We start from the raw sequence: 26,823 nt of genomic DNA, 5'->3' as shown, positions 1-26,823 counted from the left end.
CACTCCAAAATCCTTTGGCAGGCCACAGGTTGTGAGGGCCTGCTCTCTGTCACTGAATATTCCCTAGTCATAAAAGGGCTGAAAACTCCTGCAGAAGTCCAAACAAGGGGAGAGGAATATTCATAAAATGAAGCTTTAATGTATAAACACTTAAAACTAGTCATCGGTACTTTGCAATGTACTAACAGATATCTTCCTTTTTTCAAAGTGCTTTACTTACCGCCACTTTAAGGATTTATGTAGTACTTTATGGACTGAACAAAGCTTTCTTCCCAACAACCTGCTTAAGCAGCCAGTGTAAATTATTAGCCCCATTTTACAGATTAGGAAACAGATCTGGGAGTTTTATTGCTTTGCTAATGGCCATATGTGTCCTGCCAGAGAGAAAATTCAAACCCAGTGTCCTGACTCTTTTATTATCCCCATTTACAGGTGATAAAAATGGCACACAGAATGGAGATACCTCAGAGCCATGGTTACAGAGATCTCAATTTTCTAGATTCCGAGTCTTTACACTAAATTACAAAAGCCCCCACGTGGTTGAGAGTATTGCTATAAGGACAAACAACTTTAAATCACTTATTTGTCTTTCATTCTTTAAGAGCCCAATGTCATCACAGGTGGTGTCTGACTTATTCATGAACAGTATGTCAGGCCGAGCTTAGCAAAGTCATCATCCTTACTTTCTCCTCCAGAAAGTCAAGAAGACTTGGGATGGCCCAGGATACAAGTGAGTGGCCTTGGCCTTTCTAATTTAAGTCTTTCCCAGGGCTGTTTGTCTGAGTCAACTCTCATTTGATGACTAAAAGTCAGGTAAGAACTGAGACAAAAAATGGTCTAGTGTGCCATCATCACAAAAGTATCAATCTGGGAGGGAAAGACCCTCAGATTTTCTGACCTAATAGAAAACCATTGCCATTTACACTCATTTAAGCCAGCAAAACTAAACAATGAGCCAGAGAGGCTTGGGCTAGGGCCTATTGCTAGCCACTTTAAAGTCAGAGTGATTTGGGTTTAAAGCTTTACTCAAGTAGCTCCATTTGAAACAGAAATTAATCACTGCTAAAGTCTCTTTTTCCAGAGCTATATTTCAAGAAATCATAAATGAAAACTGAGAAATCTACACAGGACAAAAAATAAATCGTTCGCCTTCTGAAAACAAAAAAATAATAGTTTGGTTTTTTTTAATCTTGCTGCCGAAACTCAAAATCTTACAAAATATGACACCAAAAATTATATTCCGATGCACAAAGCACCCCCGTGCCAGGAAAGCGATGGCATCTTCCAGTAGGCATGTGTCTAGTGAAGAAAGGGAAGAAAGCCAGAGAACCAAAGATAAAGCATGTTCCTCTCTCCACCTGACATGTCAACAGGCATTTATTTATTAAGTAAAGGTAATCACAGACTTATTACCCAAGGAGACAATCTCAAGATGTTAAATTAGACACGTGTCTTTGGACTCGGCCTCCATGGGAACTAACAGCATATGTGTGACAAGGGTTTGGGTGTCTTCGGGGGTGGGGACCTAAAATGATTGACTGAAAGAAAAATTTAGGTAACCCACAACAAAATACTGTCCCAGAGGGGCTGAGGGGAAGGGCACCTTACTGAACACTGAGGACCGTACGTACTGACCCCAATTCCCGGGGTGTCGGACTGCCCCGCACACAGCGGGCCTGCGGCCTCCCTCGGTCAGCCCTCCCCAAAGCTGACCCCTGACCCAGAGGCCCCCCGGCCGCCCCACCGAGCACTGGGCCGAAGGAGGGACAAGAAGCCCAGCCGAGGAGGCAGCACGAGGAAGCGCAGCGAGGATCCGAGCGGAGGCTCACGGGACGGACTCAAAGCAGTCGCAGTCACAGCCCCAGACGACCCCCGCCCCCATCACCGGACACACCCCCTGGGCAAGGAGGGGAGGGGAGAGGGTGGCTCGGCCGCGGGGGATCACGGGAAGAGAAGGGACCCGACGGGCAACCCGCGAAAGAGAGAAAGGGGGAAGCCGGGCCCCGGAGGTTCATGGGAAGGGAAGGGAAGGAAGGGAAGGGGCTGGAAGCTCTACTAGCTAAAGAGAAGGGGCGCCCCAAGCGCAGAGGTTCACGGGCGAAGTTCTACACGCTCAAAGGAGGAGGGGGTGTAGGGAAAAACAGCTCGGCCGCGGAGGCCCACGGGAAGGGAAGGGGATGGGGCCGACGCAGGTACGGAAGCGGGGGGAGGGGGCAGCTGTCACCGCCACGTCCTCTTTCCCCTAAGTCCCGCCACCGGCTGGCCGGGCCAGGATTCGGAAGGGGGAGGGGAGGAAGGAAGAGCCTCCCGCCTCAGTCCAGCGAGGGGGGAGGGGAGGGCGTCCCCTCCCGCCGCCCCCTGGAGAAAATAAGAGGTGCCTTGGAGCCCCAGGGCCGTTATTTACCTTCCCGCTCCCGACACCCGCCGCCGCGGCCGCCATTTGTCCGCGCGTGCTTGTGATGACGTAGCAGCCTCTCACGTGCTTTGCTCCGACACACCACAACATCCGCCGAAACTAAGGGCGGAGGCGTGGGGGAGGGGCATAGAGAAGAGAACGATCTGCGCGTGCGTACTGGAGCTCTGTGGGGGAAGTAACCGTTCTCGCTTGGGGCGTGATTTGATTGGTCCTGGTGGATCGGGAGCCAGTATTAGGGGCCGTGTCAGTTTCCACACATCTCTCGCTTCAAATCCTTTTTCTCTACTTAACTGATTATCATCCTACTTCAAAAATCAATCAGTCCAACAAGATTTTTTAAAAAAACACTAAAGCTAAACAATCTTTAAATATTTATTAAGCGCTTCGCTACGTGCTGGGAACATAACTGCAAAAATGAAACCGTCCAGTGCTTACCTTAATGAGTGCCTTGCGTAGAGTAGACGTTTAATAAATGCTTGTGGACTTCCCTTCGAGTGTGGGAGAAAGAATGACAAAGCATTTAGGAAGTCTTTATGTTCAAAGGTACGTACTAAGGGCTGAGGATACAAGTAGAGAAGACAATCCCTGCTCTAGGGACCTGTGTTCTAATGGGGGACATAACACTTAGGAGAGGTTTCGTTTGTAAGCTGCTATATCCAGCAAAATTTATCATCATGACTGGTCCCCAGAAATAACTTAATTTCACCATTAGGAACCCCCCCCCAATTCTCAAGGAGGTTACGGACTAATAGGGGGAAATAACATTTATGGAAGATTTCAGCGGCAAGGGAGAAGGAAATGTCCCATGGTCGTTAAAGTGCAGAGGTGACACCTCTGATTTAATTTCCAGTGATTTGGTTCTGATGTGGAGCCATTGCTATTCCAAAGACTAGTCCAACTGGGGGTCCTGATCTGTCTCCATCAGAGTTCTCAGGGAGATGGTGGACCTGCAACTTCTGGATGAAGGAACTCCAGCAACGCACATCAGTTCCTTGGCAGCAACTGGTACAATGGAAATAATATGGGATGGGAGAATTGGAAGGGTTCAAATCCTGGCCCAGCTGTTTGTTAGCTGTGTGATCCTGAGTAATCCATTTAAACGTCTTTGAACCTCAGTTTCCTCAACTATGAAGTGAGGGGCACTAGACTGGGTGACCTCTGAGGTCTGTTCAAGCTCTAAAGCTACGATCCTAAATTTGTAATATTTGAAAGTTGTCTGGGACACGTGGAGAGGCAGAATGATTGCCCAGGGTCATACAGCCATCCTGTATCAGAGATGGGATGTGAAGCTTCAAGGCCAGCTGTTATACCATGCTACGTCTCAAATAAATTTTTGAGCTAGACCTTAGAAAATCCACCTCTGTTCTCTTACAAATGAAGAAACTGAGGCTCCAAGAAGTTAAATTCAGACTCTTATCACCTCTTTTCAGGATCAATGCAGTAGCATCCTAATATGTTTCCCTGCCTCTTCTCTTTCCCTACCTCAGCTTATCCTCCACATCACTACTAAAATGATTTTCTTTAATGCAAAGGTCAGACCATGTTACTCTCCTCTTCAAGGAACTGCCTCTTGTTTTGTCAAATATAAACTTCTGTTTAAAATTTAAAACCCTTCACGATGTGGATTCCAACCTACCTTTCTAGGTTTCTCTATATGATTTCCATGATCTATCTTCACGATCTATTACCCACTGAACCACATTCACATAAGCTCTTCCCTATTTATGGAATGTTGTCTCTTCTGGCTCTGCTCCTTAGAATTCCTAATGGCTTTCAAAGCTCAGTTCACAAGTGCCTCCTCTGGCATTGAGGCCTTCCCTGATGCCACCCCCCCTCCAACTGCCAGTTACTCCCCCTAAAATTAACTTGTATGTATTTGCATAGTTCAGATGTGTGTGTGTGTGCATATATATATACATATACATAAATATGCACATATAGATGGGTAGAGCTAGAGATATCACACTAGGTGCTCTGAAATGTACAAAAATGAACAAGAAGAGATGGTCTCCACCCTCAAGGACCTTACAATCTAATAGGAGATCTAAGTACAAAAATAAATATAAGACAATATGTGATAAGTACCATTTGAGTTAAAGAAACTAAATGCAGGAGTATAGAGAGTAGAAACACTTCTGACTGGGTGGCAATGTAATAGGAGGCTTTTTAGTTTAGCCTAGAAAGTCTGATAGGATTTCTAGATGCAAAGACTGGCCAAGACACATTCCAGACTGAGGAAATAGACTTCCTCTCTTATTCCTCAGAGTATCAGTCACAAACCTTTTGCTTACTCCACCCATCACACTTAAAGCACATGACTTGGCCTCTGGCTTGAGTAGGAAGATTGAGGCCATCTGTGCCAGTCTGATAAGACCAGCTGAGTGCTGTATTATTTCTGTCAAACCCAGCAAAACTTTTTCTCAAGTATTCATGTTTGAACCAAGAAAGGAATTCACACTCACTATTTGGTCAATCAAGCATATATTTTGACAAGGATACTCAATACAAACTTGGGCATTCTGCCCATAGTCACCTGTGGCTCTTAGATTCCCCAAACCCTGGGGTAACTTACTGTCTACTTCAGATGGGAACCAGCCAGCTTCCATGAAGTGGCACAATATTCAATTCAGAGTAAATAACTAGGCAGGGTTTTTAGCCCCAGGAACATCAGTGTCACAAGTCTAGGTATTACCAAGACTACCAGGCTTCTTCTTTGAACTTGGTCCGGTTCAAGGAAAGGTGATATGGTGAGCTAATACAAGTCTGACTACATCACTTTCCTGCTAAAGAATCTTCAGGGATTCTCTGTTGTCTCTGGGATAAAATACAAACACCTTTGTCATTAAAAGCCTTCACAGTCAGCTCGTCTCTCTTTCCATGTTTAATTCCTATTATTCCTACTCACCCACCCTCCATCTTCACACATAATATATTCTTTGACTTTGTAAGGAATGTATACTTCAGACCTAGACTGTTCCCGGTCCAAAGAAGAATCCCAAACTCCATGGAAGGCTCAGTTCCAATCCCTTGTTCTCCAAGAGGCCTCTCTTGGTCCCCCACCCCCACTGTGGGTGCTACTCCTTTCCCATACTACCAAAGACTCCATAGTCATTGTTTGTTGTTGTTGTTTGTTTTTTGGAGGCAATCCAGGGTTAAGTGACTTTCCCAGGGTCATACAGATAGTAAGTGTCTGAAGCTGCATTTGTACTCAAGTCCTTCTGACTCCAGGGCTAGTGTTCTACCCACTGCACCACCTAGCTGCCCCCATGGTCACTTGGTACTTATGTTCTATGTGCGTTTCTTCCAACAACATGTTTTCCCCAATAGAAAGCAAACTGCTTCAGGGAAAGGACTATTTTGTCTTTAACTTTGTTATCCCCAGCACCTAACACGTTGCTTGGCACATAGAAGGGCAGATCAGAGCTTGTTGAATTGAATTGTATATCTTTTCTAGAACTAGGAGAAAACAAGATCCTGTAGGTCCTAGTGCAGTGTTAGCACATTTAAACTTTAGCACTGTTTAAGCTTTAACTGCGTAAAAATGCAGTAAGATTTTGGGAATACCTCATAGATCCCTGAACCAGTATACATTTAATATTATATCTTATTCCTAAGCAAAAGTATTTTAGGGAGTTTCAAAAATGGGAACCAGGTCATATAATTCTCCAGTAAGGTCACCCAGATAAGATTATGGTTTTGCAGTCACGTTACACACAAATTAGTTATGGAATGAAACACACATGGGGAGAAAGATAGGCATTACATTAGTCATCATGTGCCTCAGAGTGAGGGTCTTATCTGGAACAGATGAGGGAAGCAAACACAAGAAAGGAGCATTTCCAGGAAATGGCTAGGTTGGTGCCTATATGCGGGGGCATGACCAAGCAGTCAGGATATGAAAGTATTCTGTCAAAAGTTGCAAAGGTCTATAAGCAGCCATGTGGCACAGTGGATAAAGCAATGGACCTGGTGTCAGGAAGATCTGAATGCAAAACCCACCTCAGAGACTTAATAGCTATGTGACCGTGCAAAGGTGATTCACTGCCTCAGTTTCCCCAACTATAAAATTGGAATAATAATAGCACCTACCTTATTGGGTTGTTGTGATGATCAAATGAGATAATATTTTTTAAGTGCTTAAAGGCACAGCGCCTAGCACATAGTAGGTGCTTCTTTCTTTTCTTCCTGTATTGGCCAGGATCGCTAGACAATGACATGATCCAATAGGAGCTCCTCGATTCCCTTGTCCGTACCTCAGAACTTCTCAACAGCATCAGCTATCCTCACCTTCCCTTCTTTCTCTAAGAAAGAATTGTTTTTACTCCTTGCTAAAACTAACGGTTTTAATCTATCTCCATGGTTGCGTACTGTCCTGCTTCCTTCAGATTTTTGCTCCAGCATCCACCCTTTCTCTCTCATGCATCTTCCATCTCTTCTCTGGCTTCAGGTTTCTCCAATCCCTAATCCTGAAGAAATCTTTTCTTGACCCTTCTAGCCCTTTCAAATATGCCATTTCTTCTTTTTCCTCCTGTTGCTTGTCATATTTCTTTAAAAAGTTGTTTTGTGACATAAATCAGAAGTAAGAAAATAATCTATACACAGACCGCAACAATACATATAGAATAACAATCACAAAATAATCAAAAATTAATGATACGAATTGCAGAAAGCAAACTTGGCCCCAAAGAAGGGATATGAGAAATCGTCTTTGCAAACACAACTAGTCCATGGGATGGGATATTGCATGTATTGTCAGATTTTTTTTTCAATGTTTTGATCAGTTTTGCTGGATTTCCCCCCATTTTTTTAATGTCTTTGTCATAATGCATGGCTTTCTGGGAGGTAAAAGGGAAGGGATAGAGGGAAAAAGTAAGACAAAGTTAAAAAACAAACCTTATCAAGTTGATTAGGTTATTTGTTCATACACTGTCAAGGAGCTGTTATCTCAGAATGAATGGTCATAGCTTTTACACAAACATAGGAGGAAAATTAGGAAGAAATAATGACATCAGAAGGAAGAAATGATTTAGAGAGAAAGATGACAAACTCTGTCTTTGATATATTGAGAATACCAGTGAGAAACCTCTGAAGTATAGTCAGGACTGAAAATAAACAATTGAAAGGGTTCTACATAAAAGTGACAGCTGAAACCTTGAAGCGAATGGGATTGCTTAAGCGAAGAGTGTAGAAAAACAGCAGCATACAATTGGAACACTCACATTAAGAAATTGAGAATGGGGAACTCATAAAACAATAGCAAAGTATCTCTGAAGCTGAGGGGGGAGAATTTACACAAACTTGGAGAGTGGTCAAGAGGGTGAAAAATTGCCAAAATGATGAGGACTTACAAGATGGTCATTGGATTTGGCAGTTGGGTCACTTAGGGCAGTTTCTGACAGGAGCTTGATTGCAAGGTGTGCTTGGAATACCTCTTTGACGTGAGCTGGCCTGGTTTTTTAAGGGAACTGGTAGCACATTTGGCTTCCTTATTGCTCTAAACATAAAAAGCTTGGTCCTGGGGAAGTTGATGTCTGTCATAGGTTTGATCAGAACTCTGTTTGCTTTTGGGGATTGCCTTCCTGACCTAACTTGACCATATTTTTGTGGTGGCAGAGGAGAGTAATATATATCTTTTTTTAACTTTAAAGCTGTGTTCTTTTCATCTCTTATCAGTAAAGCTATTTTTATTGTATTTTATGTTCCATGAGTGTCTAGTTGCAAAAGTATATTAAAAACTCCTTTTAGTTTTTCTAGAAATTTTAAGGAATAGTATTTCTCTAGCCTAAAACCCTTTCCAGACATTTCCTTTTAAGATAGAAGTAGAACAAAAGCTAAGGTATTTCTTAGAGAAATGGCTTGACGATGATAACCAAACTTAACTCTCCTCTAGATAAGATCATTGTCTCCTGTCCCTTGGTCTACCTAAGGTCAGTGCCCTTTTTTGTGTTACAACTTAAGACATTGATCTCTTTCTGGGCTTTAAGAGGAGAGGGCCAGGTAGGAACGAAATGGTTTTTATTCTGGGATATTACTCTATTTTAACATATTGTGATCTTTTTCTAGTTCAAGATTCCTATAAATGGTACCTTAAATCCTCTTGGGATAGAACCATATCAAAAGCCATGAAGTACAATGTCAGTTTGGACATCTTGTTCTCCAAGCTAGAAATGGCTTAGATATTAGATTTGTGCAAAGTTAGCCACTGAGGCAGATTTTAGTCTGAGGGACCCCCATGTTTAGCCTGCAACAGAGAGAGGTTCATTCAGGACCAATCCCATCTCCTCATCACTAAACCCATCTCTTCATTGAAATTGTACCAATCAGAATTGTCTTACCTTTATAAGGAAAGTGTTTTACTTCAGCCTATAAAAAGCCTGTTATGGCGGAGCCAAGATGGCAGAGTAGAAAGACGCACATACACATAGCTCTGAACCCACAACCTATAGAACATCTGTAAAAAGTAACTCACAGCAAATTCTGGAGCAGCAGAGGCCACAGAACAGTGGAGCGAAGGAGATTTTTGTTCCAGAGGGACCTGCAAACCTCTCGCAAAAGGTCCGTCACACTGTGGATGCGGAGCCCAGCCCAGCCCTGCCACGGCCCCGGCACCAAGAGGAGCAGTTCCGAGTGGGCTTCAGGGACAGGATCTCCAGCGGCCGCGCGGGTCCCTCTACCCACAGGTGACGGGGGTCAGTGAGAAGGTCTCTTTGGTGGGTCGAGAGGGGAGTGGAGTGCCCCCATAACTCAGGCCCCCTCGGGAGGCAACAGCGGAGGCGGGAGCAGACCGAGGCTCCCCAAACAGGCAGGAGCCTGGATCCATTGTTGAAGGTCTCTGCATAAACCCCCTGAGGGAACTGAGCCCGTGAGGCGGCCCTGCCCCCACCTGAGCACCTGAACTTAATCTCACACTGAATAGCAGCCCTGCCCCCGCCCAAAGCCCTGAGGCTGGGAAGCAGCATTTGAGTCTCAGACCCCAAGCACTGGCTGGGAGGATCAGGAGGCGAGGTGGGTGTGAGGAGAATATTCAGAAGTCAAGTCACTGGCTGGGAAAATGCCCAGAAAAGGGAAAAAAACCAAGACTATAGAGGGTTACTTTCTTGGTGAACAGGTTTCTCCTCCCCTCCTTTCTGATGAGGAAGAGCGGTGCTCACCATCAGGGAAAGACACGGAAGTTAGCACTTCTGTATCCCAGCCCTCTCAATGGGATCAGACCTGGGAAAAGCTCAAAAAGGGCTCAGAAAATTTTGAAAATTATGTTAGAGGACTGGAAGAAAAACTGGAAAGAGCAATCAAAGACATGCAAGCAAAGTATGAACAACAGATCAGCACCCTGCTAAAGGAGACCCAAAAAAATGCTGAAGAAAATAACACCCTGAAAAATAGGCTAACTCAATTGGCAAAGGAGGTTCAAGAAGCCAATGAGGAGAAGAATGCTTTCAAAAGCTAAATTAGCCAAATGGAAAAGGAGATTCAAAAGCTCACTGAAGAAAATAGTTCTTTCAAAATTAGAATGGAACAGATGGAGGCTAATGACTTTATGAGAAACCAAGAAATCACAAAACAAAACCAAAAGAATGAAAAAATGGAAGATAATGTGAAATAGCTCATTGGAAAAACAACTGACCTGGAAAATAGATCCAGGAGAGACAATTTAAAAACTATGGGACTACCTGAAAGTCATGATCAAAAAAAGGGCCTAGACATCATCTTTCATGAAATTATCAAGGAAAACTGCCCTGAGATTCTAGAACCAGAGGGCAAAATAAATATTCAAGGAATCCACAGAACACCGCCTGAAAGAGATCCAAAAAGAGAAACTCCTAGGAACATTGTGGCCAAATTCCAGAATTCCCAGGTCAAGGAGAAAATATTGCAAGCAGCTAGAAAGAAACAATTCAAGTATTGTGGAAATACAATCAGGATAACACAAGATCTAGCAGCTTATACATTAAGGGATCGAAGGGCATGGAATAGGATATTCCAGAAGTCAAAGGAACTAGGACTAAAACCAAGAATCACCTACCCAGCAAAACTGAGTATAATACTTCAGGGGAAAAACTGGTCTTTCAATGAAATAGAGGACTTTCAAGCATTCTTGATGAAAAGACCAGAGCTGAAAAGAAAATCTGACTTTCAAACACAAGAATGAAGAGAAGCATGAAAAGGTGAACAGCAAAGAGAAGTCATAAGGGACTTACTAAAGTTGAACTGTTTACATTGCTACATGGAAAGACAATATTTGTAACTCTTGAAACTTTTCAGTATCTGGGTACTGGGTGGGATTACACACACACATGCACACGCACACGCACACACGCATAGAGACAGAATGCACAGAGTGAATTGAAGAGGATGGGATCATATCTTAAAAAAATGAAATCAAGCAGTGAGGGAGAAATGGAATAGGGCAAATTATCTCTCACAAAAGAGGCAAGCAAAAGACTTATTAGTGGAGAGATAAAGAGGGGAGGTGAGAGAAAAACATGAAGTTTACTCTCATCACATTCCACTAAAGGAAGGAATAAAATGCACACTCATTTTCGTATGAAAACCTATCTTACAATACAGGAAAGTGGGGGATGAGGGGATAAGCTGGGTGGGGGGATGATAGAAGGGAGGGCATGGGGAGGAGGGAGCAATATGAGGTTGACACTCATGGGGAGGGACAGGATCAAAAGAGAATAGAAGTAATGGGGGACAGGATAAGATGGAGGGAAATAGAGTTAGTCTTATACAACACAACTATTATGGAAGTCATTTGCAAAACTACACAGATTTGGCCTATATTGAATTGCTTGCCTTCCAAAGGGAAGGGGTGGGGAGGGAGGGAGGTAAAGAAGTTGGAACTCAAAGTTTTAGGAACAACTGTCGAGTAATGTTCTTGCCACTAGGAAATAAGAAATACAGGTAAAGGGGTATAGAAAGTTATCTGGCCCTACAGGACAAAAGAGAAGATGGAGACAAGGGCAGAGAGGGATGATAGAAGAGAGAGCAGATTGGTCATAGGGGCAATTAGAATGCTTGGTGTGGGGGGGGTGGGAGGGGACAAAAGGGGAGAAAATTTGGAACCCAAAATTTTGTTAAAATGAATGTTAAAAGTTAAATAAATTTAAAAAAAAAAAAAGCCTGTTACGTGCCAGGCACTGTACTAGGTGCTTATGATACAAAGACTAAAGTCAAACAGTCCCTATTTTCAGGAAGCATACACTTCCTGAAGTGTATATACATATTCCCCCATGTACATGGGGGAGACACCATGTACATAAATAAATAGGTTCACGCAAAATAAGTAGATGGTGATTTAAGGGGTAAAGGCATGAACAACCAAGAGGATCAGGTAAGAAGCACTTGAGCTGAATCTCTTTTTTTTTTTTGAGGGAGTAAGGCAGTTGGGGTTAGGTGATTTGCCCAAGGTCACACAGCTAAGTGTCAAGCATCTGAGGCTGGATTTGAACTCAGCTCCTCCTGACTCTAGGGCCAGTGGTCTACTCACTGTGCCATCTAGCTGCCCCTTAAGCTGAATCTTGAAGGAAACTTTAAGAGATAGAAAGGAGCAAGGAGGGAAATCCAAGCATGAAGTACAGCCATAGCAAAGGCACTGAGAAAGGAGATGGGGTAGCTGGACCACAGAGTAAGAAAAGAGTGATGTTCAAGAAGGCAACTGGACAAGCATTTATTATGCCTGTACTATGTGCCAGAGGAGGTAGCTAGGTGGTTCAGTAGATAGAGTGCTGAATCTGGAGTTAGGATGATCTAAGTTCAAGTCCAGTCTCAGACTGTGTGACCCTGGGCAAGTCATTTAACTTCTGTTTGCCTTAATCCACTGGATAAGGAAATGGCAGACCACTCCAGTGTCTTTGCCAAGAAAACCCCATGGACAGCATCAATTTGCTGTGGTCCCTGAACAACAACAACACACCAGACCATGCTAGAGGCTAGGAATTAAAAGATTTTTGAAAAGAAACCCAATCCTTACCTTCAACAAGGAGTTTCTCTTGATTTTCCCCTCTCGTGCTAAATCTCCAAAGCCTAGCTCACTAGCTGAGTTGTCAGCTACCTCTGACTGCTTAACTAAAAGAAAAGGAAAGGCATGCTTACATCATTGTTCTACACCTCACTCACTAGACATACTTTGAATGATTGTTTCTTTTGAAATTGTCCAGCCTCACTTTCTACTGGACAGGAAAAAAAGATCCCCTTCCTCTCTAATGAAATGAAAAGAGACTGAGTGAAGGTTTACAGAGTATTTTAGCATTATATGAAGTTTTTTCTATTTGCTGCATACATTAATTATCATAATAACTGGCGTTGTAAAGGAGCTTTCAGGTTTGTAAAGCATTTAACATAAAGTATGTCATTTGGGCCTCATAACAGCTCCACAAGCTGGTATGGGCATTATTACCACCAATTATTTTACCACTAGGGACATTATTATTTTTCCCGTTTTCCTGAGACAAGGTTAATGACTGGCCTGAGGATACGCAGCCAGTAAATATTAGCGCATGGATTGGATCCCATATCTTCCTAACTCTAAGTTTGGTACTTTACACTAAGCTGTCTCACTTCATAAAATGCATATGAACAAGGGATGCAGCTTTGTTTACTTATATACCTCAAGTGAAAAATATTTGTGCCATATTTACACAAACTTTTAGTTAGTCCAAATATAAAATTTAACAGCCACTTAATTCTCTCAAATTTAACATAAAGTCATTTAATTCCCCCAAAGCCTAACAACAAATAATTAGCATTGTATATTGAATCTGACATAAAGTTATTTAGCGTTATCTCAAAAGTGGCAAATTCTATAGGTCTTTCTGTTGTTTCTTAGGTTTTTACAATAAAAGAATCATAAATCTAGAGGTGGAAAGGACATTAGAGGCCATCTAGTCTAACCCTTAGATGTTAATATATTTATGTTAAAAATGTTTAAATATTAATATATTTAAATATATTAATATATTTTGTTATTGTCATTGATCTTTTAGGAGTTGTGTTATACATACATTTTCTCAGAAGTGTTGTTAGGCAAATTATAGTGGGGCTTTTTATTTTGGAGATGAAATTAACTTTAGAAATAATCTAGTAATACCTAAACCCCTTCATTTTATAGAGAAGAAATTGAGGTCTAGATTTGTCTGATTAATCAGTCAGCAAAGTATTTAATTAAGCACTTTACCAAGTACCAGGCACCACTGACCTAGGTTCTTTGAATACAAAGAAAAAGCAAAAACAGTACCTGCCAGATTACATCCTAATGAGGAGACAAGTTATGTATATATACGAGTAAGTTGTATATGTATGTGTTAGAGATACACTTGACACACGAAAAGGTATCAAGGGAAATTTATTAAAATGGAGTTCAGAGGAGGGAGGGATTTCTAGTTCCTTCCCTTGAAGGAAAGGGTAGTTGTTTGCAGCATGGCCACAGGAAAGGCTACAGCACATACTGAACTTTGAATCTCCTGGGCCACTGTCCCCTGACCATGTGACTTTACATTCTCCTCTCTGTTAGGCTTTCCCTCAAACAGCTCACCAGGCCTGCCCAGTAGTTTCTGACCTGTTTTACCTAACCATCCTAGGTCATGACTGTGGAAATAGAACTTCCTTGTTTCTCACATGTGTAAGTAGATACAGTGCATATATCCTAGGCAACTAAGTGGCCTGATGGATAGAGTGACCAACTCGGAGTTAGAAAGACCTGCATTTAAATCTCACCTCATTTAGTAGTTGTGTGACCCTGGGTAGGTCACTTAACCTTGTTTGCCACAGTTCCTCTTCTGCTAAAATGAGCTGGAGAAGGATATGGCAAACCACTCCATTAGCTTTGCCAAGAGAGCCTTAAGTTGCATTGTTGCTATTTGGGGTGCTGGGAACCCCAAAATGCTAGGATACAGGGGTCAATCTCAAAAGAATTCAACCACTAAAGCCTTCAATCAGAATAGCAAGGTTTTATTATAACACCAGGTAGGCAGGCAAGATTCCTAATAAATCTTCGATTTTGATGAAGATGGGACTGATACTTATATACAAAAAAATACTGTGAGAAGATCCGGGTAGGATTAAAGAGTGGTAAATAGCCTGGGGTGGTCTAGGGGCAACAGAGTGTCTGGATGGCGTAAAGGAGTAGCAGGTAGCCTGGGATGGGCCAAATGCAGACAACAAAGTTAAGTGTTCTGGGCTGGGTTGGAGAGCCACAGTGAAAGGGCAGTTAAAGGATTGTTGAGTATCTGGGTAGACTGGGATGGGCCAGATGCCCCAGGCAAAATACCAGGATGGGAAAGTTCATGGTCTTACACCAGTGTGGGAAAATTCAGGGGCTTTTAGGGATCCAGGTCCCAAAGACATGGTCTTTTCCTTTTAGGGTCCAAGTCCCATAATTCCATCATTCCCCCTCAAACAAATGGGGTCCAAAATCTTTTGGGGTAAGGAGTGAAGGTCTTGGCATCTAAAACTGCTTCCTGCTGGCAAGGACCTTAGAGCTATCCCTGCCTCTCTGGGTCCCACTCAAGGAGTCGGATTTTGGAACCTAGCTGATGCCAGGTCCAGTAGGCTAGAGAGACCTTGGACTCAGTTGGAAGTTGGTACATAGCCTGAGCAGTCATCTGGAAGTCCTGGACCCTGGAGGAGATAAATCTGGCAATAAGGTTAAACAAACAAGGACCAAACAGGTATAAAAGTAATATTGAGGGGAATAAGTATGGGGATTAGTAGAGAAAGGAGCCAAGATTTCCAGGAAGAAGATGATTTGGGGCCACTAAGGTTATTATTATTATATCCAATTAGCCTTTTCCAAAATACATTCAGTACAGTCAGTATGTTTATCTCTCCAGAGTTGTTGATGTACATACAACAAGAGATGTTTGCTAAAGCATATAGACTCCCACTACAGGCAAGCAGGTAGTCTAGGACTATTCCATTATCTAGAACCACCCTTACTAGGGAATAGGAAAGATTGCTAGATTTCTCGGAGATTATAAACTGTCTCATTTGCCAATTGTGAATGGTTTCTGTAAAGTTAGAAAGAATGAGTTCATGTTGTAGGTGAACATACCAATGCATAAAATTCTCTGCTCCCTTTTTAAGGAACCAGAGGACATTTCCCCAGAATCCATACTTTGCCCTTTTCAAGGCAGAGGTCCTGGGTTGTGTGGCATTGAAAAATGGAAGGGGGGGAGGTGCTAAAAATCCAAAGGTGCACACTCCAAAGTCCTTGTAAGGTGTGAAGAATTGGGTGGCCAGGATAGTAGTTCTTGATAGTGGAGTTTTTTGCTGTCAGATATCCCTTTTCCAGATTGTTCCATAGGCATGTAGAACATGGAAAGCATATTTTGAGTCAGTAAAAACATTTACTCTTTTATTTTTCCCTAGTTCTAGGACTCTGTTGAATTCTGCCTTCAGAGGTCCAAGGGGCAGGGGTTTGGTCTCTATGGTATGATAAAGACTGAGTACTTATAGTGCCAATAAGATATTCATAGAGCCTACAGTGGTCATGAATATCCCAGTACAATTTTGAATTACAAAATACAACAGACTCTTCATATGGAAGACAAAACCAAAACATTTATTCAGTCACCAGAAAGCTATATCCCAACAACAGAAAGCTATATCCCAACAACAGAAAGCCAAATCCATCATAGTAACCAAAATCTATGCACAACAGCAATACAGAGGACATCACCAGCCCCAAGTCTTTCCTCTATTAGGCTTCTCACAAACCAGCTACATTAAACAAATCACAGACTCCCTTAAACAAATTGCCCTTCTCACACTCACAGACAGCTGTCTGCTTGCCTGCATCCTTCAGTTCTGACTGCTCTCTCACTAGTTTCCTCTCAGCTCTGCTCTAGATCTGCCTCTTCCTGTTCCACCCTTCCACCCTTTCAGCAAACTCTTTCTACCACAGGCTTCACTCAAACTCACATGACTTAGGCTTCCATGTGACTTAAGTAGGTCACATGGGCCTGTTAATGACTAGGAAAGAGCTTCCCATTTAAATTACTTTTACACTACTGCATACTCAGCTGTCTTACCCCTTGTTCAGTAATGCTAGAATCACTTATGGTTTGAAACCACTCTGGTTTGAGGTTCTGGAAAGGAGAATCTTTGAGATCAGATAGGCTGACATAAATGCGGTCCAAGTTCCCCTCACAATCATGCACCAGGGCATCTGAGTGGCCACTGTCTGGGAGGAGGGTTGCTGAGTTGAGAATTAGGTCAGGGGTATCTAAGAGCAAGGCTTGATATTTGGTGAACCTGCCTCTAGCCAGCCACTGATGACCTTTTACTTCCAGGATATTCTGATCTCTGTGGGAAGTTGGACTAGTGTAAATTTAGAGGCTTCCTCAATTAGAATGACTGTAGCAGCCACTGCCTAGAGGCATGAAGGTCATCCAGAAGCCACAAAGATTAATTTATTTTGAGAAACGGGCATGTGGCCTGGGGTCAGGTCCTATGGAATGAGTTAGGAATCCCAAAGCTTATCCTCTCCTTTCATCGACATACTGAGTGAAAAATTTGTCCAGATTGGGTAGAGCTAATGCTAGAGTGAAGGTCAGTTTAGTTTTCAGAGTCTCAAAAGCTTTAGCTTGGTTGGGGACCCCACTCTAGAGGGAATGAGTCAGGCCCTTGAAGAGAGTCACAAAGGGACTTAGTAATAAGACCAAAATTAGGGATCCAGAGTCTACCAAATCCAGCCATGCCTAGAAAATAGCGAAGTTGTTTTTTAAGAGGCTGGGACAGGAATAGGAAGGATAGCCCTTTTCCTATCCGAGGTTAAGGAGTGAGAGGTGGGCATTAGTTCATGGTCCATGTACTTTATAGTTTGACATGCTATTTGGACTTTCTTTAAAGAGATCCTATATCCTCAAGTGGCCAAGAAATTATGAGCTCCTGTGGCAGCAGCCAAAGAAGCCTGGATGGAGCTACAAATGAGAATATCATCCACATACTGAATTAAGCAACTATCTATTAGATCCAGGTCCCTTCAATCTTTTCCCAAGGCCCAACCAAATATATGGGGGCTATCCCGAAAACCTTGGAACAAGACTGTCCATGTTAGCTGACATGGATTTGATTTCCCAGGGGGTATATATTCGAAGGTAAAAATAAATTGAGTCTGTATGAAGAAGTATACAGAAAAAGGCATCTTTGAGAACCAGGGTGGATACCTCTACAGATCTGAGTGAGTATAGAGTATGGGTTAGGGACTCTGCAATTTGGGGATCCAGATCCCAAGGCATAGTCTTTTCCTTTTAGGGGTCCATGTTCCATAATCCCATCAGTCACAAAGAGTAGGACATGACTAAAACAACTGAACAAGCATATATATATATATATATTCCATAAGATACAGAGTAGCAGAAAGGGCTGATGTAGTAAAGCTATTTGCTACTGAGCAGGGAGAAGGGCTTGTGACTTCTAGTTCAATGCTCTTTAGTTGCACTATAACTAATCCGCACTATAATTAACAATACTTTGAATTCCTTTGGCGTTTATGTCTAGACCATTTATTTGGTCCTTATATGCTATCTTGGATTGTTAGTGATTTTCTCATATACATTTTGTCCTGAATTCCCCAGCTTCCTTCAAACCTTAGCTAAAACCCCATCTTTTGCAAAGAAACCTTTCCCAGGCCCCTTTAGTACCTTTTGTTCAGTCATGTCTGACTCTTCATGATCTCATTTGGGGTTTTCTTGGAAAAGACACTGGAGTGGTTTGCCATTTCCTTCTCCAGCTTATTTTACAGATGAGGAAACTGAGGTAAACAGTTAAGTGACACAGCTAGTAGTATCTGAGGCTGGATTTTGTAAGAAATGAGCCAAACTTCTGTTTCCACAAGAAAGTATGTAATATACCAGAAGTCTTGTATTTGCTGGGGAAGGCAGGAAAACAAACGAATTAGAAAGTCTTGGGAATGTTGATTAACACTTCACTTGACAGGGATGTGGGCACTACTTATCAGCATATCTAAAGGTAAACAACTCCTTCCCTGTACTTCAGATAAAATCCACCCCTCCAAAGGTTGGAGGAGAATTTCATTCCACAACACTGTTTTGAGTGCTAGAACTCTTCTTATATTAATGGAGAAGGAAACTTAAACATCCTGGGTTCTGCCTCTTTTCAATTAAGGGAATTCCTTTAAAAGAATTTATGACATGTCATTCTATAAAGAAAATGAGGAATGTGGCAGCAGTGTAAACCCACATGGGGGTGTGGTTTAGGTTCCCTGAAGTGCCCAGCCAATGGGGGGCAAGCGGGAAATTCGAATTGGAAACAGTGCATAAAAAGGCTAGCATTTGTCTCAACAAGCTTACTCAACAAGTTCTGTTAGAGAACTACCCATTCATTCAGAAGAAGGAATGTAAAATAAATATAATGAGAACTTTCCTGGCTTCACATTGGGCATTATTCTTTCTAGAGTGAGCATGCTTCTCACAACTTGAACTCAGTTCATCCTGACTCCAGGCTGTCCTTTCAATAACATAGCTACCTTCCTCAAAAAACTCTTACTTGATCCCCCAATAGCTATCTTATCCTGTAGCTTTCCTCCCTGTCCTGAATAAATTCCTTGAGAAAGGTTTCTACATTTTGTGCCTCAATTTCCTCTCCTCTCACTATCTTTTTTTTAATTAAATTTATTTTTTTCAATCAGCAAAAATCTACATTCTCACCCTCCTTCCTCCATTGAGAAAGAAAGAAAAACAAAACCTCTGTTACAAACAAGTCAGTTTTCAATTCTTTCTTGCCTTTAGAAGAGCTATAAATAGCTTTGTATATCCTTATTTGGTTTATTTTGCTTAGAACTAATCCCTCCCTTTCTCTTCTATTTTTCTATTGAGTGAAATGTATTTCTGTACTCAACTTTGTGTTTGCGTGCATATATGTGTATTCTTAAGACCTTTGACCAAATTTCTCACTGTCTTCTATATCCTCTGTAATCCGAATTCATCATTCAATGTCTTCCCCAAACTTACCAATGCTTTAATTACCAAATCTAAAGCTCTTTTCTCAATCCTCATCTTTCTTGACCTCCCTACAGTATTTGCCACTGTGGATCACCTTTTCCTCCTGAATACTCTCTCCTCTCTTGATTTCAGGACACTGCTCTCTTCTGGTTCTCTTCTTACCTTCTCAGTCTCTTTTGCTGGCTCTTCATCCACCTTTAAAAAGTTCAAGAGACATTTCTGGGTAATTAATCATTTTATTAATGATGTTAACATATTACCAATAAAATGGGTTAGGGACGCTCTTAAATGCCAAAGACAATTCATGGTGGTGGACTGACAGTTGGTCTTAGAAGAGTGAGTATGCCTGAGAGTTTCAATCAACTGTGAATGGTTAACAATTAATGAGAGGGAATGAATATTACAAGAGAGGTGGATCTATTCTAATAAAGGGCTGAGGGGATATAACTGATCATGTCATTTACTTCCAAATCATACCCAGCCTTGGGGAAATCTAGACAAAGGCTCTATATCCCCAACCTGGCCTGAATAGAACACTTTGGCCTGGGAGTTTCACTTTAAATTAAATTCATTGTAGGGTTGGGTGAGGTAGCAATTTCTAATGATATGTTCCCAAAGTGGGTGATATCACCCTATTGAGTGCACTGATCCCAGGGCAGTAGTAGCCTAGAGTGCAGTTGTGGGGAGGGCATTGAATAAAAATAAGGGAGTGGTGGAAGCATAAGGAAAGGAGAGAAGATAAGAAAATTTCAAAAAACCTTTTGTACATGATTCATCTGTTGTGTAACAGACTTACAGTCCTAGTGATTACATTATTTTTCAAATAAACACACAAAATACAAGTTATAACTGATCATTTGGTGCATGAAAAATAGTTTAGCTTTTAAAAACCAAAGTGAATGCCTAGCACTCAAAGTTTACTTAAAGTGTGTCCCAAAAGTTTTGGTGCAGTCTTTTAAAAGCTTTAACTGCACCAAGACTTTTGGGATACCTTGTTCCTGAAGGGCTCCCAGGGTCAGCTGGGAACCTGACCACTATTTATAACATCAGTCCAGTATCCTTTCCATTGTACTACATTGCTTCCTTCAAACTTATTTTTAAAAATCAAAGAGATAGACCCCAATTTATGAAATGATTCAGGGTTTTTAAGTTCATTTGTAAGTCGATGGTTTAAAATCAAAATTATTTTCCCATAAAAAGCAATGTTACTTGAACAAAAGTACTAATTATACTCTACTTTCACATTCCAGTTCATATTCCCTTCTGAAGTTTCAGATGGGAGTACAGTCTCAATGCAGACCTCTTTGATATTTGTGTTTTGGTCCTTGTCCCCATAGAAAGATTCTATGATCTTTTCTTTTCTGCTTTGCTTCTTACTCATGATGATCATTCTTTTCCTGCCTTATAAAGTAGATCTCTACTTCTGGGTCACAAGGGGCTGTGTCCCACAGTTCTCGTGCCTTGAAATTGAGGCTTTGTCTGTTGTGGCCTGTGGTTCTTTCAGGTAGAAGCTAAAATGCTGCAGCTCACCTGGTGTTGAGCTGGCTGATGTGAGAAAGCAGAGGCCAGGTGAAGTCTTTCTGTGTTTCCCTGGAGTTACTCTGGAGCTAGATACATTAAGTGTGGGGGAGGGGTGGTCTGTCACAGGAGTTCTCTTCTGCTGAACTAGAGCATAGGCAAGCTCAGTGGTTGCTGAACCTGCCTGTGCTAGTGTCTTTCTGATTCCCCTGGGGTGCTGAGGCACGCCTGAGGTCCTGGACTTGATGGTTGCAGGCTCTATCCCCCTAGGGTTCATATCTCCTTCTGGTTTGCTGAGGTGGGGTTGTCTGAGACAGCTCTGGTCCTGCATTGGAACCCTTCAGCCACAGCAAGAGGGAGCCTCCCTTTGCTATTTCCCTAGACTCACAGGCTAAAAGACTGTTTGCCCCTTCAGTTGATCCCACTGCTCCAGGATTTTTCCTGGGGAAATATTTTATGGTCCTTCAAGGTGAACAAGGGAAGGAGGGGAGCATTTACCAATCACTCTGCCATCTTGGCTCCTGGAAGTTCAAGTAGGTGACTTACAGACATTTGATCTACAGATTGATAGTCTCAGGAGCAGCTGCTGTAGATTCCTGGGGCTCTGGGCTCTCACTTGCTCAGTTGTGTGTCAAACTCTAACCAAGCCACAGGAAAACCTCTCCCATTCTGGCTCTAGACTTCAATAAAATCCTTACCCCTTTTCCCTTTGTTCCTACAGTAAGAGAGGATTTCTTCTCTTCCTCTCCTTTTTGTCCTGTGAGTAGAAAGGATTTATTTTCTACTCCCCACCCTATACAATTACCACGGTGGACACTCCTATGTAAGGGGCATTTCTACTTTTAATATTAGTATTTTATGGACATCTTGTTTTATTTTTCATCCTCATACTGAGAATACATGCATTTAGAAATAATGCTAAAGTTCTCTAGACCACTGGTTATTCATGACTTGCTTCCATTTTCTTCAAATACATACATATATATACGTATATACATATATATATGTATGTGTATGTATATACACATACATATATATATGTATGTGTATGTATATGTATATATGTATATATACATAATGATTTTTGTAAAACAAGATCTATAGAACCTCAAAAAATTTTCACATTTTAATTGTGAGAAAGCCCCCATTCTCTCATTATTAGAAATTCTCCCCCCCCCCAGAGTGCTAGGCATTCACTTTCAGTTTTTCAGGGGGATTTTTAAAAGCTAAATTATTTTTCCCTGTACTCAATGCAGAGAAAAGCAACCTTTGTTTCAAAAAATATACAACAGCATGAACAACAAATTGTAGAGATCATATAGCATATCTGTGCAATTTTCCTTTTATTCTCTATGCTGATGTTTTTCATTGAAAACAAAAATAGCTGTTTCAAGTCCTTCATTAAAATCAAATCATGGAAATTATAGCTGGTCCTATATAATCATTCCTTCCAAAGTTTGACAGGATACATTTCCCTGCAAAACTATTTAACAAAAACAGTATATCAACTTCACCTGTGTAACAATATAAGCACAATTAATTAGAAACTTCCACCATACTTTTAGTCAGTGTTAACCTTAGTGTACCAGGCAAGAACTTGTATTTCTGATTTAAGCTTTGCAGATTATATTCAGAACCAATCCTATAAATCTTCTGTGCCATTGTTTCTTTAAGAAAAAACTAAAATACTATAATACTTGATGATTTCATCAAGATGAAGAATTCCTAGCACGTAGTTCCTAGCATTGCTCCACCAGTGCAGATCAACAAATTCTTCTGTAATGTATAGTCTTAGAGAGTTATTTAGGGCTTTGAGAATCTAAGTGATTTGCCCACTGTCACACAGCTAATATGACTCAAAGGTAGAATTTGAGCTGAAGTCTTTCTGACTATATGCTCCACCTTGCTACTTTTCGGTGAAATCACAGGACAGGGAACTTGGTAACTAATCACAGGACATTCCCAAACTTGATAAGTATATTTGTATATCCCACTGAGAATCAAAGGAATTAAATGGATAATTTTAAGCCTCCAAAATTCACATTGTTGTGGACATATTAGTTGTGTTCTCGTTTCCCCTCCCCAGACTTAAATATTTTGATGAATCTGTTGTTATCCCAATAATAGTACAGATCACACCTCATACACCTCTTCTCATTGGTTTTGGTTCTTGTCCATATCCTTCCACAAATTTTTTACCCAGGTTTCCACTTGACTTGAGAGGACCATTCCACTAGATCATGGGGTACTGTAAGGCTATCAGTAGAACATGCTGACTATGTTAGTTGTTCCTTGCTCTCAAAAAATGACCAACCCATCATTTTTTCAGTCATACATCTTTCTGATGAAATCACAAAACATAATTGTGCCATCATCATGCCTATACATGTTCACTGGGAATGCATTATAGCACTTATGCCCAGTGTATTTCTCCATTGTCCTCTGGATGTTAACTTTCAACTATTTGTAGACTTTGGTGTTTCACCACTTTTAGTCCTACAATATCAATGGAAGCATACTGTTGCTAAAAAGAGGGGCTCTTGTGTGTCGCCAAGGCAATATTCACAGCACTGGTGGTAACTATGAATATGCTGGCATAGTTCTGAGTCGCAAAGTATAACCGACTCTCCATGTAGAAGTCAGAAAAAAAAACATTTATTCAGAGTCCAGAAAGTCAGATCCCCAAATCAGAAGGCCAGATCTGTCATAGTAACCAAGAAGTCAACACACATTAGCATTGCAAGGAATAAAGGCATTTCCAAGCCTTCCTCACCCACCCTGCAGGGCCTTCTCACAAACAAACACTCAGGAGTCTAGCTGTGCCTGCTTGCTTGTGTCCTTCCCAGCTCTGACTGGCCTCACCAACTTCTTCTCAGCTCTGCTCCACCCTTCCTATTCTACCCATTCAGCAAGCTCCTCCCACCACATGTAACTTAGGCTTCCATGTGATTTAAGCAGGTTACATGGTCCTGTCAATGAATGGGAAAGATCTACCTATTTAAATTACCATTACACCTTGTTTCAGAGTTTATAAAAGCTATGGACAATTACCTAAAGGCAATCTAGCCTCTTCTTTTTCAGTTCTGTACGCTGCTCACTGTCTAGCCATTCTGACTGTCTAAGGTAAATGAGCTGACCTATATCATCTGGAAGGTCCCTTCCAACTCTAAATATATGATCCTTTTTATCAACTCTGTAGATTGCTTACCCAACTGTAGATCTTAGTTTAGACCAGGGATTCTTAACATTTTGTGTACCATGAACCCCCATGGCAGCCTGATGAAACCTGTAGACTACTTCTCAGAATAATGTTATTTTTTTCAGAACTGAAGGAAATGCTAACTTTTTTCAGATGTTAGTGAAGATGAAGATGTAACTTTTTCCCCTACAAGTCCATGGACTTCGTGAATCTACCCACAGACCCCTTAAATGCCCCTGGTCTAAACAATAGATATCTTTTGTCCTTATCATCTACTTCCTCTCCATATATAACACATAGTCATGTGCCCATGAATATACTTTTACGGATAGGTTCTCTGTCTGTTTCAATTCAAATGCTGAGAGGTTGAGGGCCAAAATGTTTCAGTAATTGTCTTAATTCTCCATTTTTCTATAGGTAGACATTTATTCAACCAATAATCACTTGCTCAGTCCCTCCTATATGCATGACACTATTCTTGATGCTGTAGAGAAAAGGAAAGATAATTGTCTTAAAGGAAGGAAATGAGACATATGCACAAATATTAATTATATGCAATACAAAGCTACATGAGAAGAGTACTCTGAGAAGTACAAATATAAAATAGGAAAACATTATGGGATTTATTCCATTCAGCTAATAGTTGGTGCTAATATTAATTTTTAATTTATGCCCCCAAACTACCGGGTCAACAATTAAAACCCCAATGACTAATCCATCAACAAGCTTTTATTAAATGTATACTATGTGCCAGGCACTGACCAATGTGGGATACATTCAACAATGCAGATAAGCAGGAAAAATAACATATCTCTGCCATGGAGCAAACTTCATACAACATTCTTTCCTGGATAGATAGACTTCACCCTGTAGCTTCTAGGCCTCTCAAATTGCATAATTTTATTCATATGGATGATAATTCACCTTCTTAGAGTACTTTACCATTTACAATGTGATTTTATCATGATAATTCTGGGAGATAGGTAGTGTGATTATTATTGTTTCCATTTTACAGATGATCCAACTGAGGTTCAGAGAGGGTAAGTGATTTGCCTATAAATAACATTTGGAACCAAGACTCAAGCCCAAATCCTCTGCTTTCAAATCCAGTGTTATTTCGATCATATCACACTGCTTAGAGAAACAGGAAAAGGGAGGCAAGGCCAAGATGGTGGAATAAAAGGAATATTTTAGTCAAACTCTCCCAACATTCCCTTCTAAACACCTTTTAAAATAATGCATCAAATCAAATTCTAAAGTGGTATAATCAATAAAATTTTGTTGGGGTGAGACATTTTTCCAGCCCAGGACAACTTAAGAGGTCAGAAGGAGAGGTCTATGGCACTGAGGTAGGGGTTAGCTGAAAACAGATATGGCAGCAACACCAGCCAGGGGCCTTAAAAGCAAAAGTGGTAACAGCACAATAGCTGGTACTCCCATTGCCCAGAGATGGTAAGAGATTGAAAACTTGGTCAGAAGAAGATTCCAAGAGACCCCTGTGCTAGCATTGGGCACAGGACCAGGCATCATTTGGCAACTCCATTTCCCATTACTCAGTTCTGAGTCATGATTTCATGGTAAAGAGGAGGGCTTATAGTCCTATGGAAGGAGGGGCCACAGTTCCAATTCACAGTTCCATGAAGGAGAAGAATTGTGATTGTGAGAGAGCAGGGGTCCTACCTAGGTAAGGACCAGAGCATAAACCAGGAGAGTAATGACCACACCTATTCCTACATCATACCAACTTAGAAGCATAGAAAACTTATAGGCCCCCAGAACTACCTATGAAAACAAATGGGTGAAAAAAACGTGAAGCCTGAACCCTTTTCCCTCTCTCCAGAGGTTAGTAGAGCCCGACTCTAATACAGTGTTCAAGATCAAGAAATAGACTGGAAAATGAGGAAGAACAAGGAGGAGGAGGAGGAGGAGGAAAAAGAGAAGAAGAGGGAGGAGGAGGAGGAGGAGAAGACCATAAAAAGCTGCTGTAGTTACAGAGAAGCTCAAAACTCATAAAATAGTATTATGAAAACATTTACAAGCAAAGCTTCAAAGAAAACTACAGCTTGGACACAAGCCAGCAAGAATTACAAAAATTCAACCATGTTATATGGTGACCTAATAAACAAGATTTTCAAACCATTACAACATATAGAATCATTCATCTATAATTATTTTTTTAAATCATTTAAATTATGATTATGTCCTCCTCTGACTGACATGTCTGGTGATTATAATGAGGAAGATTGTGATAAAATATATATAAATTCCCTTTTTTCAAATTTAGCAAATATTTACTAAACTCTTATTGTGTATAAGGTACTGGGGATACAAAAACTGAACTGAGACAATTGTTAATATGGGCATGTGGCATCCAAAATATAAGATGCAAATATACCCTAAGAGCTTAGACCTATTAATTAGTAATACCTGACATTAATATAGCAATTTAAAATTTGCAAGTATTTTATAGCCATTATCTTTATCTAAGCCACACAATAAATCCCATGAATTAGCTACTGCATGTATTATTATACCCATCATACAGATGAGGAGACGAAGGCACAGAGAGCTTAAATGAACTTGCACAGTATCTCAGAGGTTGAATTTGAAACCACATCTCCCTGACTTTGAGTACAGAACTCTATCTACTAGGACATGATATGTCATATGTAAAGAATAAGAGAAGAGAAGCTCACCAGTTTTTCAAAGAAAGAATTTTTATG

At 41.2% G+C, this 26,823-nt stretch overlaps 1 protein-coding gene across 3 annotated transcripts in view; it reads right to left on the bottom strand.

Annotated features, from left to right (window-relative positions):
- The window catches only part of TBC1D15 (TBC1 domain family member 15), a 107,735-nt gene extending 84,527 nt beyond the window's left edge, over nucleotides 1–23,208 (bottom strand). The window contains exons 1-3 of one of the 3 annotated variants that reach the window (XM_072655391.1): nucleotides 23,041–23,208; nucleotides 19,478–19,578; nucleotides 12,393–12,487 (exon numbers count right to left, since the gene is read on the bottom strand). Coding sequence is in view for 1 of the 3 variants with exons in the window: in XM_072655390.1 (XP_072511491.1) it covers nucleotides 2,405–2,506 (102 nt within the window). In the remaining 2 variants the exon portion in view is untranslated. Of the gene's footprint in view, nucleotides 1–1,635; nucleotides 1,881–2,404; nucleotides 2,519–12,392; nucleotides 12,488–19,477; nucleotides 19,579–23,040 lie in introns of those variants that run through there. The other 2 variants (XM_072655390.1, XM_072655392.1) reach the window with 2 other exon arrangements.
- Between the last annotated feature and the right edge of the window lie 3,615 nt (nucleotides 23,209–26,823).

The sequence above is a fragment of the Notamacropus eugenii genome, chromosome 3, assembly GCF_028372415.1.
Source record: "Notamacropus eugenii isolate mMacEug1 chromosome 3, mMacEug1.pri_v2, whole genome shotgun sequence".
In the NCBI taxonomy this organism is placed as follows: Eukaryota; Metazoa; Chordata; class Mammalia; order Diprotodontia; family Macropodidae; genus Notamacropus; species Notamacropus eugenii.
Note: the sequence above shows the minus strand (reverse complement) of the source record. Positions and strands in the feature narration are given on the sequence as shown.